The sequence below is a fragment of the Macrotis lagotis genome, chromosome 7 (assembly GCF_037893015.1).
Source record: "Macrotis lagotis isolate mMagLag1 chromosome 7, bilby.v1.9.chrom.fasta, whole genome shotgun sequence".
Classification (NCBI taxonomy): domain Eukaryota; kingdom Metazoa; phylum Chordata; class Mammalia; order Peramelemorphia; family Peramelidae; genus Macrotis; species Macrotis lagotis.
The window spans coordinates 144,052,078-144,070,190 of record NC_133664.1 but is presented as its reverse complement, the minus strand read 5'-3'; the positions used below and the strand labels follow the sequence as shown (position 1 = coordinate 144,070,190).

The following is an 18,113-nucleotide window of genomic DNA, read 5'->3' as shown; positions in this document are numbered from 1 at the left end:
AACTCTTGCGTATTCTCTATGATTCCCAATTTCACTCAGCCCTTGCTGCTGCATAGCAATTGGATATTTCTCTATTTGACTCTCTTACACTCTTCACAGTGACTGGACAGATATCCTTTCTCTGCAGACTTATTGCGTTATCTCCTCCCTTGTTCCTTAGTAGGTCTTTGTCCTCATTAACCATAATCTTTTCCTTTCCTTCAGTTTCTAATTGAGGCAGGATATTCTTCTTGAGGCACAATCACTTGTCTCTTCATTCACTTTTGTGTCATTTCCTTTGGAAATTTGTTATCCTTAATAACTTACTCTTTCTTATCCACTGTTCCTTTTCTGTCCCCTTAAAAACATTCCTAGATCTCTTCCAACCTTAAAATCAAAACCAAAACAAAACAAAAACCCCTTGAGGTAACCTTGTCAGTCTTAGATAATTTTTCAACTTTTGACAGCCAAACATCTAGAAAAGATTGTCTGTTAATTTTCATTTGCTTGGTTCTTTTTCACTCCTTTTCAATTTGACTTCAGTACTTCACCTGTGATCCAGTGATTTCTTTCAGTGTTCTCATTCTGTTTGACCTGCTCTCCTGTATCCTCATATTCCTGAAGGTTCTTTCCTCCCTATGTATTTTCCTTTGGATATTTGATCAGTTCCTGTGGGTTCTAATTATATCTAATTGTAGATGATTTCCAGTCTTTATGACCCATGTGATGTTCAAGATTGCCTTGTGGGGTGGTTTGTTTTGAATGTATCTGCCCTTTCTCCAACTCTTAAGATCCTGATGGGTAAGGATCATGTTGAATCTCTTGTGAAACAGTCTTGGAAAACAGATAGTTTGGACCTACCTACATGAATTTAGAAGAGAAATGGCAATTGAGAACATGTTTGGCAAATAAATGATCACAAATATATACATACACACACACACACATAATGCTGAGGTCTCATCTAAATGGAAGAATAGCTGAATATTGATGAGGAAGTTGATACTTTTTTTTCCAAAAATTCTTTACAATGTGATTTCCAAAAGACATTAGGAATATGACCAGGAAAAAATCAGTTTTGTTTTCTTTACCAGGATTTTTATTATGAGGACATGGAATCTTTGACTCAGAAGCTCAGAGCATTGGCTACAGATGGGAATAAACACAGAGCCAAAATTGACAAAAGGAAGCAGCGATCTGTCTTCAGAGATGTTCTGAGAGCTGTGGAGGTAATCTTATTCTTTTGCTTAGGCTATGTGAATCTGGAGCTACTTTTAGTTACTGTTAACCAGAAAAACTACTTGATTGTTTGTATACTCTGTAGAGTACAATGTAGTATTTTTAGTTAAGGTTAGTACTTTTCATTTTTCTAAGCAGTTTTGCATATTATTTGTTTTTCATGACAGAATATTGAGGCAGATAAGATTAATATAATCCCAGTTTTACAGATGAGGTAACTAAGATAGTAGTGTAGAGACTTACATAAATCAATTAGCTTATTAGTGGCAGAGCTAGAATTAAAATTCATAGCTTCTCTCAGCCTCATTCTCTGACCTTCTATTGAGCTGTTTGCCTATTGGGGTTTACTAAATGCTGTAGGTTTTGAGATGCCTTTGAGCTATAGGACAGCTTTTATATAAGGACATGACTTTGGTAAAATAATCTTTGTTACTATTGTCCTTTTTTTTTTTTTGCAAAGAATGGGATTAAGTGACTTGTCCAAGATCACACAGCTAGCAATTATAAGTGTCTGAGGCCAGATTTGAACTCAGCTCCCCCCTGACTCCAGGGCTGGTGCACTATCCACTATGCCACCTAGCTACCCTGCCACATCATTTTTTTTTTTTAGTTTTTTTTGCAAGGCAAATGGGGTTAAGTGGCTTGCCCGAGGCCACACAGCTAGGTAATTATTAAGTGTCTGAGACCGGATTTGAACCCAGGTACTCCTGACTCCAAGGCCGGTGCTTTATCCACTACACCACTTAGCTGCCCCTCACATCATTTCTTTAAAAATTCCTTTTCTGTTTTTCTTTTGAGGGCTTTGGGCTGAAATAATCAACTGCATCCTTTTAACTTATATGTCATTTATGTGTAACACATAAATGCTTAATAAACAGTTGTTGATTGAATGTTCCTCCCTTGAGGAACATGTTTCGCAAATAAATGATAATTTTTCATTGTTTTGATCTCAAAATATTTCTGTGATAAGTTTTTGTATTGTTATACATGGAATTTAGAATACTGTAACTTAGCAAAAATGGACTTAGTTTATTTCTCAAGGGACCCTTAGAGTTCTAAAATTCTGTGATTCTTATAATTTTACCTTGAGTGTTTAGAATGGGAGGAAATATAACCGAGCACGGTAATAAATGTTCCCAGATTGTCATTTCTCTGTCTATAAAAATTTGGAAATTCCCTACAGGATAGTATAGAAACAGAGCTAGCTGCTTCCAATGTCCTTGACAATATTGTCTTTAAAAGAGCAATACTTTTGATATCTTAGGATTTTAGATAAAGAGCTGAGATATTAGACATCATCTCTCTAGTTCAGTCATCTCATTTTATAGAACAGCAAGCTTAACACCCAGAAGGGTTGTTATTTTTCCAAGATCAGACACAGAGGCACAAATGCACAAAGTTGGATTTCAAACTAGATCCTCTGATTCCCAGGTTGAATGGAAAAGTTGGTATTCTTTGCTCCATACCACAAGTGATCTGGCTTTCAAGTTTTGACTCTTCCACTAATACTTATCACTTAACTTATCTGGGCCTAACTAAGCTCTTATATCTGTAAAATTAAAGAACTTTTATACTAAGGTAATCTCCAAGTCATTTTTTGCAAATTCATTTAGCATTGCACTTATTTTTAACATATGTGCATCTATGTACTTTTTTTAAAAATAGGAGCGTGATTTTCCAACAGAAACTGTTAAATTTGGACCTGAACGTATGTATATTGATTGCTGGGTCAAAAAACAAACTTATGACACTTTTAAGGAGATTCTGGGAACAGGGATGCAATATCATCTGCAGGTAGGTTGCTACTTTTTGCCTGCATATTTCGCATTTAAATTTTTGATCATTTATTTAGTTTAATTTTTGTATTTGGGATATGAGTGAATGCTTTTCTATATAATATTTTAGCAGTAAATAGGTTTTTTTGGATAACACTTTTAAATATACATTGTACACTTCGAAGTATCTTTATTTTAGTCTTTCACAATTTCCATAGTTAGAAATACAAGGTCAAAAAATTCATTTCTGTGATATAAATATAAAATCTAAGGTTTGGGGACTGTATCATTGATTTTTTTTGGTATAGCAAACTCTTCTAGGTAAGGAAATTCCCTTTACTAATATAGGTCATTTCCTTTTTTGCAACCCTTTAGTCTTAAGTCAGTTGCCTGGAATCACTGTTGTTAATTAACTAACTTGTCCAGGATCAGCATAACTAATATATATCAAAAGCAGGACTGGAACCCTGGTTTTCTGGACTTCAAGGCTAGCACTCTTTTCACTATGCCATGTTAATTGACAGAAATCTATATTTATGCTGTTATATTTTTAGGTTCTTTGAATTATTTACTTAAAGACCTCTTATTGATTTATTTTTGTTAGTCAAATGAATTTCTTCGGAATGTATTTGAGCTTGGACCACCAGTGATGCTTGATCCTGCCACACTTAAAACAATGAAAATTTCTCGTTTTGAAAGGGTATGTTTTTAAAGCCTTATTCAATACATGCAAGAAAAATTGGACTGTACAAAACATTTGCATTAATAGGTTTTAACCATATCTTCCAGTGATTTGGACTTTAGTGATTTATGTTACTGTGATCTTGATGTTATTACTATGACCTTAGCTTTATTTCAGTTGAGTTGGGATCTGTTTTTTTTAATGTTCCTGAATTATGGTTTGATTTCCTAAATCCTTAGCATCATCTACTTATTTGTGGGTGCATGCATGCACACATACACTTACACATTTATGTATTTATTATACAAATAAGTATGTATTATGAATGATCCACCCCAATTAGAAATGGCCACCTAGGAATGACTATGCTTAAGAGTTCTTGTCTTAGCTCCCTACATTTAAGATTTCTCTCCTTTTTCATTTATCTTTTTCTAAACATTTTTTCATATTACTACGATAGTCTTGATGTAAAGGTAAGCATAATCTCCCCCCCCCCCAAAAAAAAAAGAAACTTCAAGAAAAAGTGAGATGGAAAAAAACAAAGTGCTTCAGTCTAAATTCAGATCATCGGTTCTGTCCTGGGATGGCTAGCATTCTGCATTCTTTTTTTTTCTTTTCTTTTTTTTTTTTTAGGTTTTTTTGCAAGGCAAAAGGGTTTTAAGTGGCTTGCCCAAGGCCACACAGCTAGGTAATAAGTGTCTGGTGCTGGATTTGAACTTGGATACTCCTGACTCCAGGGCTGGTGCTCTATCCACTGTGCCACCTAGCTGCCCCTGGATAGCATTCTTTATCTTTATCATAAGCCCATCTTGAGAAACTGCTTCAGTATTTTTCCTTACAGCTGCTATTGCTAACTATGTTTCCTTTCATCTTGTGCTCCCCACTCCCATTTATTCTATTTTCTCTCTCCTTTCACTTTGTCCTTCCTCAAAAGTATATTAGATCTAACACCTTCTCCTGTGATCTTCCCTCACCCTCCACCCCCATCCTGTTTCTCTCCAACTCTTTCCTCTCTTTTTTTTCTTCTAGGATAAGACAGTTTTCTATTCCCAATTGAAGTGTGTTGTATGTTATTTCCTCTCTGAACCACTTCTGAGAATGAAGGCTCACTCATTCCCCCTTAATTTCTTCCACTCCATTGCAAAAGCTTTTTCCTTGCCTCTTATAGGAAATATCTTAGCCCATTCTAACTCTCCTTTCCCTTTCTTCCAGTACTTTCCTTTCTTGCTCATTAACTCCATCTTTACGATATGTTATACCATCATATTCATCTCCCTCCTGTGCCTTGTCTATTTATATCCTTTCTAACTGTTCTAATAAATGAGAAGGTTCATGAGTTATCAGTATCATCTTCCCATGTAGGAATTCAAGTAGTTCAGCATCATTAAATTCCTCTAATTTATCCTTGCTGTTCACTCTCTCTATGCGTCTGTCACACGAGTTCTGTACTTGAAGATCAGACTTTCTGTTTAGCTCTGATCTTTTCATCAGGGACATTTGACAGTCCCCTATTTCATTGAATGTCCATCTTTTCCCCTGAAAGAGGATGTTCAGTTTTGCTAGATAGTTGATGCTTAGTTGTAATCCAAGCTCTTTTCCCTTCCAGATATCATATTCCAAACCCTATGAGCCCTTAATATGGAAGTTGTTAAATCCAGTGTGTAGCTTCATGATATTTGAATTGTTTCTTCTGATAGCTTATAATATTTTCTTTTTGATTTGGAGGTTCTGCAATTTGGCTATAATCTGGGAGTTTTTATTTTGGGATCCCTATTTTACCCTCTGCTTCTAGGATATCGGGCCATTTTCTTGGAGAATTTCTTGAAAAATGAAGCCTCAGGTGTTCTTTTTTGGTCATGACTTTCAGGTAGTCCAATAATTTTAAAATTAACTCTCCTGGATCAGTTTTCCAGGTCAGTTGTTTTTCCAATGAGATAATTGCACATTCTCTATTTGTTTTTCATTCTTTTGGTTTTATTGTTTCTTGATTTCTCACAAAGTTATCAACTTCCTTTAGTTCCATTCTATATTTGAAGGAATTATTTTCTTCCTTATTTCTTACATTATTTCTTTTCCATCTGCTCAGTTCTGTTTTTTAAAGCTTTCTTCTTAAAGCCTTTTGGACTGCTTTTTCCATTTGACCTAAACTGGTTTTTAAGATATTTTCTTCAGTATTTTTTTTTTTTTGGTATCTCATTCACCAAGTTTCTGGCTTGGTTTTCATGATTTTTCTGCAAATGCTTTCAATTTTCTTCCCAAATTTTCCTTTCTCCCTTACTTTTTGAGCTCTTCCATAACCTAAGACCAATTCTATTTATTTCTTAGAGGCTTTAGATATAGAAGCTTTGCCCTTATTATAAGTCTATGGTTTGGGTTTTTTCTTCTGTTTGCTCATTTCCCCAGTCTCTGATTTGTCAAAAGTGAAAGCAAAGTGAGAAATGGTGGAGCCAGACGCCAGAGGAATGCTTCTATTACAAGTTAAAATTTATACACTCATAATTTTGCCTTTGTGTTCTAGCTTTTGTATCAAACCATATATAACATTTACATGAAAAAAATAGTTTCAAGTAACTAGTTTATAAACACAGTCCTTTTCAGCATTAGACCAAAAAGTGTATAAAGTTTAGCTGTAGAAACACATAAAGTTTTACTTGACTGATTGTTGTTCTTTTGTTTTTTTTAGCATTTATATAACTCTGCAGCATTTAAAGCTCGAACAAAAGCTAGAAGTAAATGCCGTGACAAAAGAGCAGATGTTGGAGAATTCTTCTAGATTTCTGCTATTTGAAAACAACTACTCATTTCCTAATTCAAGATATTTTCTATAATTTACAAAGTATTTAACAATTTTTATCATGGGGGTGGGGGATAGGGTGAACATATATAACTTAGATAAATTTTGTATTGGGGCCTAAATTCCTTATAACATTTATTAATATGATATAACATTTATTACTGCAGTATTGCAAATAAGTATAATTATTGAAGCTTCTTTGTATATAGAGTTAGTAAACTTTTAAATAAAGTTTTTATAATGCTTGATCAGAATCCATTTATGAAGCAGGGCAAAAATTGTCATGATTCATTTCAGATAATTTCCTTGAATGATAAAAGGCATTTAATAAGTTGTATAAGGTTATGTATATTCTGACTCTTTAGTTTCCAGAATTATTAATTGACTATTAATCAAAATCCCTACCCCTTAACTTAAGGGTTATACATTTCTACTATAAGGTAGAAAAATAGTGACTTAATTGTGAAAGTTTCCTAGAATATTAAAAATCTGCTTTATTTGCCCAACTTTAAATGGAACTTGATAATTGTAATCATTCATTTGGCAGACTGGACTTAGAAGGAATTCCATTGCACAAAATATGGAAACTTTAAGCCACATAAGGGCTTGGTAATAATGAAATGTTATATTCAACTTCTCTTTAACAGCAATAACACTGATTTTATCTCCTGTGTTAAGACCATGTGTTCATTGCTTTAAAATAAAGATCTTTTCTTATAAAGTGTTTCTTTTGGGAAACTTTATTAATTGAGAGTAAATGCTTCTAATTGACTTTGGAAGGACAAGCCTAATCCTTGTACTTATTTCTTATGTGATGCTAAAAATCTGCAAATATGTGCCATATGATTGCTATAAAAAGCTATTGACTGACTAATAATTAGACTGATTAGATTTCTTGTTGAAATATTTTTTCCTTTTTAAGTAGACAAGAAAAATTTTAATGTCCTTATTCCTTTGAAATATTCTAGAAGACATTGTTTAAAAGTTTGAAACTCATTAATCTAGAATGTACTGTTAGTGGAATAGTAACTATGTAGGAAAAGGTGTGAAGGATCAGGTATTCCTCAAACAGTAAGTCTTGGGTCCAGACTAACTTCATGAAGACTTCAGTATTAATAGGAGTAAAGTGAAAAACAGCGAAAACCTGGTGCACAAGTGAATCTGAAAAAAAAAATTGTGCAAGTTTTGTACATGGGAACAGTATGATGTGGCTGCTAGATATCTCTGTTTATTAATATTCTCTTGGGCCAGTTGGCTAAGATTTCTTTCCTTGGAATTTAGGAGTAAGTTTAAGAGGTTGAGATTTCTAGCTAATTGTTTAGCTCCCTTCTCTGTGTTCCATCAGTCAATGTACTGACATCAATTAGCTTTTACTGTGGGATATTTATTTAGAAGATAAGAGCAATAGCAGTAGTTACACGGGGAATCCCCCCCCCCCCCCCAACAAGCATGCACAGCTCTTGGGAGAGTGGGCTGGTTCTAGGAGTCACTTGCTTAACCCTCCTACCAAGCTCACTTTGGGGCAAGGTATTGGCAATGAACAGATTACTCCTTTGTTCTGTCAGCCTTCCTTCTGAAAGATTGACAGGTTAATCCACTGCCAGGCTGAGTCACACCATTTCAATCACATTCAACTGCTGTTGCCACTAGCTCTAGTTGCCAATAAGACTTCTCTGACAGGCTTTCCAAAGTGACTTGACTATCTAGGGCACTTCCTAATACTTTCTCATGTAAATCTGGAAGGGATAAATAAGAAGCTTCATGTGCCTGTGTAAACACTTGATAGCCAGATGGAGATATGGGCTAGGTTTGGTAGGTTCCTTTTCCTCACTGGAAGTTCTTGCTATCCAGATGAGGTGGTAGCACAACTTGAACACAACCACTGAGGTTCACTATTAGTAGTCAATTAAGGCTCTATCACCGTTGCACAATGCAATACCCTTTTTTGCTCTGGAACTCTAGATGTCTGAAATTTGGATGTTGTAGGTCCAGAAGGTCTTAACAGCAAAGCCTAGCTGGCTTCCACTAATTTAATATTTGATATGATTTTTAAATTTTGCTCCTTTGGTCTTTGGAATTGTTTTTATATGATTTCCAGGTTCCTCTTTAGCAATGTTCATGCTCTTTCTTTATGTGGGATAATTATAAACTTACTATGCTGACTAGAAGGGAGTGGAGGTGTCAGGGACCAGAACAAATACAATTTTAACACAGTTATTTAGCAAAGTGGATGGTATGAGAGTGGGTATTTAAATGCTTATTGATTTGAAAACACAAAGGAAGGCAAGTCTGGTGAAGAATCTCAAAATCAGGTCATGAACATTTGGTTAAAGGAACTGGGAATGTGTAGCTTAGAAAAGAGACTCCATTGGGGAATGTAACATCTGTCCAACTTTTATTTGATGAGCTGTCACATGGTAGAACTGATCTGTTCTCTTTGGCTCTAGGATTAAGGACTAGGTATAATTTGCAGAGACAAATTTTGGTTTGATCTAAGAAAAACTTCAAATTAGAGTTGGGAAGTATAGGGTTTTCCATCACTAGACATCAAGAAACTGGTGGTATGTTGTAAGGAGGCTTCTTATGTTGAATTAGTTTGCCTTGGGTTCCTCCTGACCAACATCTTCTGAAGTAGCCTTTCATATAAATAAGTATAATTCTTCATTGCATTTGTAGAGATTTTGTCTGCTTGTCCTCCCAAAACAACCTTGTGTTCTGGGAAGCTATATCACACAACATAGAACACAAGCACCTAGGAGGACCTTCCAAGTTGTAAAGACTTGTATATTGACCTGGTCCAGCAAGTTAAATTTGGAGAGGTTGTTCACTAGTCCTGGTCACCAGGTCCTATTTGGATCACTCACACCAACTTAAGATTGTTGTGAGCTGTGCAGTCTGAATTAATGGAAGGAGCCAGGCTGATGAAATAGGAATTGTTGAAAGTCAATTATAATTGTTGGAAGTCAAATCAAGGAAGCAAATTATTAAGTAACTTATATGTTCCAGTGACTGTTCTAAGTGCTGATGGGGAAAGAGGGAGAAGGTGACAGGAGAGAAACATTGAAGGAAGTAGTAGTTAATGAGCTTTTAAATTACTTTGATCCACAGAAAGTATAAGCATTCCCTTCATTCCACTTATCATCACTACTTCACTACTTTGGTGCAGATCATCTCACACCTGTACTATAGTGATAGCCTTCTCATTGGTCTTCCTGTCTGAGGGGAGTCTCTTCCCCACTGCAGTTCATCCTCTGCTCATCTGCCAGTGATTTTCCTAAAGTTCTCTAACCATGTCACACACACTCCTCTTCCCCAGGCCACAAGGGGAATCATACCACGTACTTGTGGGTGCTCTGCCCAAAGGAATATAAATTTTGATTATTGAAACCTCACAAAATATCTTGGGATTTGTGGCTAGATTTTTTTTCTTCTCTATTTTATCATTAAAAAAAAATTCGGACAATTAACTCTTGTCCCCAAAGTTTCATTTATGATTTCTTGAAAATAGAGCACTGGAAAACCTGGCTTTGATAAAGCCCATTGGGGATTCAAATGGAGCCAAATCATTTTGACTCTCACTGATTGACCAAAAATAGGGCGTATCCAAGCCTCCCTTGGTCATTGGGTTTTGATGACTCAGTGAATTGTTTCTGCTCTCTAGCCAGAAATCCTGAGTCTTACCCTCTCTGTTTGATTTTTTTTTTGAGTAGACTAGCCATATTTTGCCTCATTTCTTAACTAGTCACGAATCACTGAATGGGTGTTTCCTCACACAGAGCTGGGAAAGACAGCTTTAAAAGACCAAGGTCTATCACTGTATCTGGGGTCATCTCCAGTCATCCTGATATATTTTGCCACTGGTCTCAGATGACTGGAAGAATGAGTAATGATTTTGCACAGCTCTCCTCTGCATGAGTTTGGCCTTAAAACATTAAGTTTTAACCTCCAGAGTTTAACCTCAAGAAAGAAAACAATTAGGTTTACAACATTAATATTTCTCTAAGCTTGCTGGCAGCCTGGCTAGGGAACTGGATTTGCAAAATGGTATTTTGGAAAGGTTTTTTTTAAAAATAGTATGGCTATCAGAATGTGGAGTCCTGACTTTGAAAATCAAGGAAGGGAGCAGCCCTTGTTCAGGATGAGGCAGAGGAGCTGGGTATCAGACATTCTAATAAAAGGAATACTGTATCGGTTATGCTAAAGATCTCCACAAAACAATGTGAATCTTTCCCCCTTCTAAGATGTCCACACCTTTGATACAGTGGGATTAGAGATCATCCTTTCATCTTTTTTTTACCATTTTGGTCAAAGTGAAACCACGGTGTCACCTGTAGACCAATGAAGAAAGATGTGGGGATATGAGGGACATAATGGGGGGAAATTGCACAGCTTGAAGCAAAACATTACCAAATCTAGGGCTGCCAAGGGATATGAACTATGTAGAGCCTATAAGGGTAGAAAATGGGAGAGGGAAAGGGAAAGATGAATGGTGCTTTGTCAAAATCAAAGGGGACAGTCTCCTTTGAAAAGAGGACTTTAAAAATAAGGGAGGGGCAGTGAAGCAAAATTCCATTCCTCTGGAAACAGCCAATGCACTTTTGTGGTTTGGGAACAGCCTCAAAAGTAGGTCCTCTGCTTAAAAGAGCATCTTAACACAAATTTTACTTTGCTAATACCAGGTCAAAACTTATAGCTTTATTATAAGAGTGAAATTTGGAACCTTTTAGACTAGGGGTCTTGCAATTAAATTAGCTAATTATATTATTATACGTAGAAAACTCGAATGCAAACAAAATTAGAACCCAGTTTTTATATTTGGCGTTATTCATTCCCCCATTTGAAGGATGAGATTCAACTAAATAAACACTCATAAGAATATAGGCTCTTAAGACAAAAGTGAAGTCATTTAAAGTTGCCAGATTAACTTCAGTTGTAGTAGAAGGTTCAGGGATGGTATATATAAATACATTTAAAAACATATCAAGTAAATTACTTACAAAAAACAATTTCAACTTCTAGTTATGTTTAAATAAATAACTTCTGGCAGAAATGGATCTCTTAAGACATTTTCAAGCTAGACTACAAACCATCCTTTCTGATAGTACTAATTTTATTGGTATTTCTTTCCTTTAAACAGAACCAGGACAGTTATGATATTTGCTAAATAACAGAATCATATCCTGATTTCACAAATCTTCATCGTTCACCTAGATATCCCTGTAGCATAACGAGAAATTAAAGTCTCTTAACCAGGAATATGCCAATTGATTAGCTAGCTCTTTTTAGAATATAAAGGATTAGAGGTGAAATGACTCAAGTCTTATACCTACTTTGTACTGTAGTCAGATGTGTTGTAGTATTAGCTTATAAGATAAGGGATTTAATTTATATTTATACTTATCAGTAGACATGTTTATAGAAATTTGCCATAAAAACCATAAGAGGACCTAAAGGAAAGTGTTCACTAATTTTAGTGTTAATTTATAAGCAAAGGTATTGTATTTGTATATGTATTTGGTCAATTGTATTGAGCTAAGTGGGATATTGTAAATGTCATATAAGGGAAAGAGTCAGGAGAGTCTTGCCTCAGCTCATGCTGATTGTAGTTCCCCAGCCTTTCCCACAAGAACCCACCTGCAAGTAAAATCCCATTGCTGGAATCATAGACTATTGGTCCAATAGACTCAGAATAATATCAGCTAATATTTCCATAAGTTGTTTCAAAAGCAAGTTCCAATAATCAGAACTTCAGATGAATTCAGTTCACAAGGATCAAATATCCTAATGACTGATCTCAGGTTGGTAACAGCAAAAGATACACAGAAAAATCACTTCTCTTTACAGCACAAGTGGTTTTGCTGTAAGATACTTTAATAACAAACAACAAAAACTTTGGATGTATAAATACAATAATTTCAAATGACACTTATTTTACAAAACATCTATGGTAATGTTTTATTATTAACTGCTCAAATAGAATAAACATAGATTACTGTTTTCTGAATCCCTTTAAAACAGAACATTTTTAGGTGACACTAAAACATTTTGCATTCATTTCTGAACATGTTCTAATTCCAGATTAGGCAATCAAACAGAAGAAAAAATCAGATTTACAATCTGGGTGACACAAAATAGCACATAAATTATTATTCACTAATATTTCTGTGCTGAAATCTTATTTCTTAGAACTGTTTTTGTTTTTATTTCTAATTATATTTATATCATTCTGAAAGAATGATATAAATTAAGAATATAAATTAAATCTCATCATAAGCTCTGGTATGATAGCAGATTCACATTAAAACAGCAAGATGACTAGTTAAGGACCTTGACCATTTACTCTTTTTCTAAAACCACCCATTTAAGGATGGTCTAAGGACACAGCAAACCTAAAAATGAAATTTCAAAAAAGAATGCTCAGTGTCCCAAAGTGTCACTATTCCAGTAGGTTGGTCATAATTGTTATTAATGGCATTATTACAATAAATTAGCATTTAGATGAAAATTAGCACAGTCTTCTACAAATCACATAAGACTTTTACAAAAGTTTTTTTTGCCAAATTTAAATATCTTTCCTAAAATATTTAACTTCTACAAAAAGATGGATATCTCTTATTCAGTCTTAGCTTTAAGTATCATAAAGAAATCCTAGAAGTTTAAAAAGCAAAAATAAATCCCTAATTACCACAAAGTTTATAAGTACTATCTTCCTTTAGCCAAAAGATTTTTACAATAGTGAGGAGTCTTGAGATTTTCCTTTAAATCAAAGAGAACATATTTTATTACAATGAAGTTTATCAGACCTTTAAAATTCACACAATATATTTTTGTCTTTAAATATATCACTAGAAATAATACCACGTAGATAATAAATCCCTAGAATAACAGCAGTCTAATTGCATAAACCACTAAGTTAATTTGTATATAGATATAATCTTAGATGAAGATGAAGGCTTGAAAATTACACCCCATTTTTACAAGGGTTTCCATAGAATTTCCATAACACAGGAATGTCTTGCAAAGGGTTGATGCAAGATTTTCTTTTGTTAATACCTATGCAAACACTTGGATCAAAACAATAACTTCAAACAACTAAGTTAACAGTCTTCCAATTTTCATAATAATGGTCAAAAACATTAGGTTAATTTTCTTTCAATATAGACAAAAACTTGGAAGTTTATAATTTCTTAAATTATACTAATTTAAGATATTGCAAATACATAGTTAGCAGTGTTAAAACCCCAATCAAAGCAATTCCTGATATTGACAACTGACTCTAGCCTTCTCTATTTTGCCCAGGTTAGAGACTGGTTTAGTAAAAAAAAATCCTATTAATAGCGGGAATGACCTACCTAAAAATTTCCTCCTTTAATTTCTTCAATTGTACAATCTTTAATCTGAAATCTAAAGAAACATCTAGATTATGAGAGAAATTGCCATTTTACACAGTTTATCAAATTTTAAATAAAAAAACTTTAGGAGCATAATACCATAAACATTATATATTGTTTAATACATAAATATTAAAGTTTATTATCTTGTCAATATTGAATTTGCTTTAAGATCATAATAAACTTGAAACAAGCTTATTAATTATCAAACATGTGATTTTAATTTAGTTAAATGTACTTCCTTATACCGGTACCCTACACAGAAAATTGTCTCAAGAACATTGACATTGAATGCTAAAGCCATATGAAGTTATAAAGCAATTACATCTAATTAAAGAGATAATTAAAAAAATTTACATTTGTATAGCATTTGTCTTATGCCAAGCACTTTAAAATCATGTGATCCTCACTATAACCCAAGGAGATATGGGTCTCATTATTATCCCTTTAACAGAATAGTAAACTGAGGTAGAACTTTTAGGGACTATATTACTAATAAATTTCTTTGTTTTTGCAAGGCAATGGGGTTAAGTGACTTGCCTGAGGTCACACTAATAAATTTCTTAATGTCATATGTTCTCATTTCCTTCAGGACTAAATTTTGACAAATAAAATCAAATTCAGATTGATAATAGCTGATAGTAATATGCTAATTTTATCTCTAAAGAGCTACAATCTTCTGCCTTTACCTTTGAGCCTTATCAAATAAGAAACTGATTCAAACACTCGAATCTTCCCCATTTCCATTTTGCCAAAGATTTTAAGCTACAAATACAAGGAAATACATATAAATAGAGAATACAAATAAAGTCTGAAATTTTAAGATTTTATACAATTAGCATTTCACAAATTCTATTTTTCAATAGATGAACTGCGTACTTAATACAGCTTTCTAAATTAAAAGTAAATTATATTTTTCTTTCTCCCAAGAAAGGATGCATGGAGGCAGTTCAAGAGTCTGGTCCTTAGAAATAGGCAGATCCACTCTCTTTTAGGACAATTTCCCTTGAGGGGGAGCAGTGGAGTCTGGGTCTGGGGTGGGAGCTAAGTGACTGCAAAGCTACTGCATAGAAAAGCCTGTGGGGAAATTCTTTGTGAAATTTGCCTCATTCAGAGATTTAAACTAGACTGCATTGTGAAATAATTTATCTTTTAGTCTTTAATCTGGACAGTCTCAGGGCTCTACCCTTTGATCAACACAGGTAAGAGTGGGGTTAGGACCTTCAAAGAGCATGAGAAGAGGGTGGAGGAGTGAAAAAATGGTGAAGGGAAGCTGCAACAAGGTTACAAAAGGAGAAACTTCTATAAACCAGAGACTGTAAAATTAGACATCTAGAAATTTTGGGTTTAGTTTCAGCAATCTAATTTAGAATCCCGGGTCAACAGAAACCCACTAGGGTTTGTAATTTAGGGTCATATGCTGGTATTGACTGATGCCTAATTTAGGGGTAGCCCCAGACAAAAGCCTCCACAATAATGTATGGTCTTTATCCCCAGAGTGAACTTAGAGAAATATGGACTCATTCAAAACAGACATTATTTGAGCAATGAATTGAGGAGGGGAAGGCAGCAGATACCCCCCTTTCCAAAACTGATTCCAGGTACAACCTGGGGACAACCATCACAGCTTGTCAAAAGGAAGTCTAGTCTCTAGTCTTATCCAAATTTCACTGCACTATGCTGACAATTTCTGTGAATTTGGTCTTAAAATAATAATTAAATTAAAAAGTTAACCATCCAAATTTGTCCTAATATAAATGTTAGACACTAGATTTTAGCCTCAAGAAAGTAAATACAGAATTAAATTAACATACAAACATATTTCTTTAAGCTTGCTGATTATACAGATATGTGTGTGGGGCCTTAGAGAACCAGACTCCAAAATGGAGTGTTAGAGATTTTTATACAATTTGATTCTTAGAAGGTGGGATCTGAAAAGCTACTTCTGTTTTGTTTTTTTTTTTCGTCAAGGAAGGGAGCAGCCCTCAACTTAGAATGGATAGGACCAGGGACAAAGAGGATGGTGCTGGGGAGTTGAATGTCAGACCTTCCATTACAAGGAGTGATTTAAATTAGTTTTGTTTTACTTGCACAAAGCAAAGTGAATCTTTCCCTCTCCTGGGAACCCTTGATACAATGGAATTAGAGCTCCTTATTTTATCAATCTCACCTAAATCCAATTCACTTGGAAGTCAAGGCAAACAACCATGACAACCCATTCACCTCCACACTACTCAAACTCCAGTGGTTCCATTTTACTTCTAGTATAAAAAAAATGAAGTCCTTTGACTTTTAGAACCTTTCAGAGTTTTACAATGGTATTGGACAGTGCTTAACCTCAGTTTAATTGGAATTGATTCAAAGAAAAATGTATATATATGTGTGTGTGTGTGTGTGTGTGTACATATATACATATATGTATATATATGTACTCAGTTGTGTATGGAACTATAACTTACCCAAAAGGGAAGTAGATAAGGGGAAGGGGACTTAATGTAAGTGAGGGTGGATTTAGAGAGGCAGTGATTAGAAGCACAGTAGACTTTAAAAATTTAATGCAATGGGGTAAAGTGACTTGCCCAAAGTAACACAGCTAGGCAATTATTAAGTGTCTGAGGTCAAATTTGAACTCAGGAACTCCTGACTCCAGGGCGGGTGCTCTATCCACTGTGCCACCTAGTTGTCCCCACAATAGACTTTTGAGTAGGGACAGGATTGAAAAAAGAGGAAGAAATAACAAAAGGGAAAGCAGGGAAATATACAGTAATCAAAACTATGAATTGGAATAGGATCAAATCACTCACATAATGGAAGTAGATAACAGAATGGATTAGAAACCAGAAACCAACAATATGTCCTTTATAAGAGACATACTTTAAAAGGATTGGAGCAGAATCTAAAATGCTTCAGTTGAAGAAAAAAAGGAATAGCCATCATGATCTCAAAAGATCTGTGATAATAGACCTAATTAAAAGAGATTAGGGAAACTGCATTTCTCAAAAAGGTATAATAGCCAAGGAAGTAATATCAAAAATTTTGTTTTTCTGACAAAGTTCTTATTTCTCAATTATTACACTAAATACAAAATTAAATAAAATTCATAAAAATAAGAGCCATTCCCCAATTGATAAATGGTCAGAGAATAGAAAGTTTTCAGGAGAAGAAATCAAAACTATATCATATAAAAATGCTCTCTATCACTATTGATTTGAGAAATGCAAATTAAAACAATTCTGAGGTATCATACTTAATAGAAATGACAAATACTGGGGGAATGAGGGGGAAATCGGTCTCTAGTGAATTGATAGTGGAAAGGTGAACTGATCCAACCATCTGTATATGTATATATATATATATATATATATATATATATATATATATATATATATGTATATAATCTTTGCCTCAAAACTATGAACTCCTTGAGGGCAGGAACTTTGGTAAAAAGCATTTCTTTGTATTCCTAATCTTAGTATGGTTCTTGTATAGCAATCCTAATATTTGTTGACTGGTATGAGTTCTGATTTAGAATCTCTGTTAGAGTGGCCAGGAGATTAACCTACTAGTTATTGAGTTTGTGGTGGGTAAAAAATGAAATGGCTGATTAAGAGATGAAATGAATTTACTGATTTATTAAGCATATTGATTTATTAAGCAATGCATATCCCTTACTGGACCCTGAATATAGGGAGAGAGATTTTTAAACATTAAAAACAATTAGTCAAATAAAACCCAACTAATTAAAAGGAAACAACGTAACATTAAGCAATCTGATTTCTAGTTGGATGAAAGATTAAGGATTTTCCATGTTGAGAGGGTGAGAACAAACATGTGCAATTCCCTGAAATTAGAAAAAGAATGTTCTGCTACCTCCCCCAAGGGGAACATGAAAGCAATAATGGTTGGACCATTCGAGACTAGTTTTCAGATAAGACACAGGGGTTGCTTGAAATGTATGTTTGTTTTTTTTTAGATAACTTTATTGATATTTTATTTTTCCAGTTATTTTTCAGCATTCATCCACATGCATATTTTTTTTTGCAAGGCAGTGGGGTTAAGTAGCCTGCCCAAGGCCACACAGCTAGGTAATTATTAAGAGTCTGAGGTCAAATTTGTTCTCAGATCCTCCTGACTCCAAGGCCATATTCTATCCACTATGCCACCTAGCTGCCCCCTTCCACATGCATATTTATATTTATAAATTACAAAATTTTCTTCCACCCTCCCTTCCTACCCCACTCCCAGTCTATTAA

General features: G+C 34.4%; 1 protein-coding gene across 2 annotated transcripts in view; it reads left to right on the top strand.

Annotated features, from left to right (window-relative positions):
• The window catches only part of IFRD1 (interferon related developmental regulator 1), a 47,823-nt gene extending 30,637 nt beyond the window's left edge, over positions 1-17,186 (top strand). For both annotated transcript variants that reach the window (XM_074193889.1, XM_074193888.1), the window contains exons 9-12: positions 1,074-1,208; positions 2,884-3,012; positions 3,598-3,693; positions 6,359-17,186. In XM_074193889.1, the coding sequence (XP_074049990.1) occupies positions 1,074-1,208; positions 2,884-3,012; positions 3,598-3,693; positions 6,359-6,448 (450 nt within the window). In that variant the 3' untranslated portion in view covers positions 6,449-17,186. The remainder of the gene's footprint in view (positions 1-1,073; positions 1,209-2,883; positions 3,013-3,597; positions 3,694-6,358) is intronic.
• The last annotated feature ends 927 nt before the right edge of the window (positions 17,187-18,113 follow it).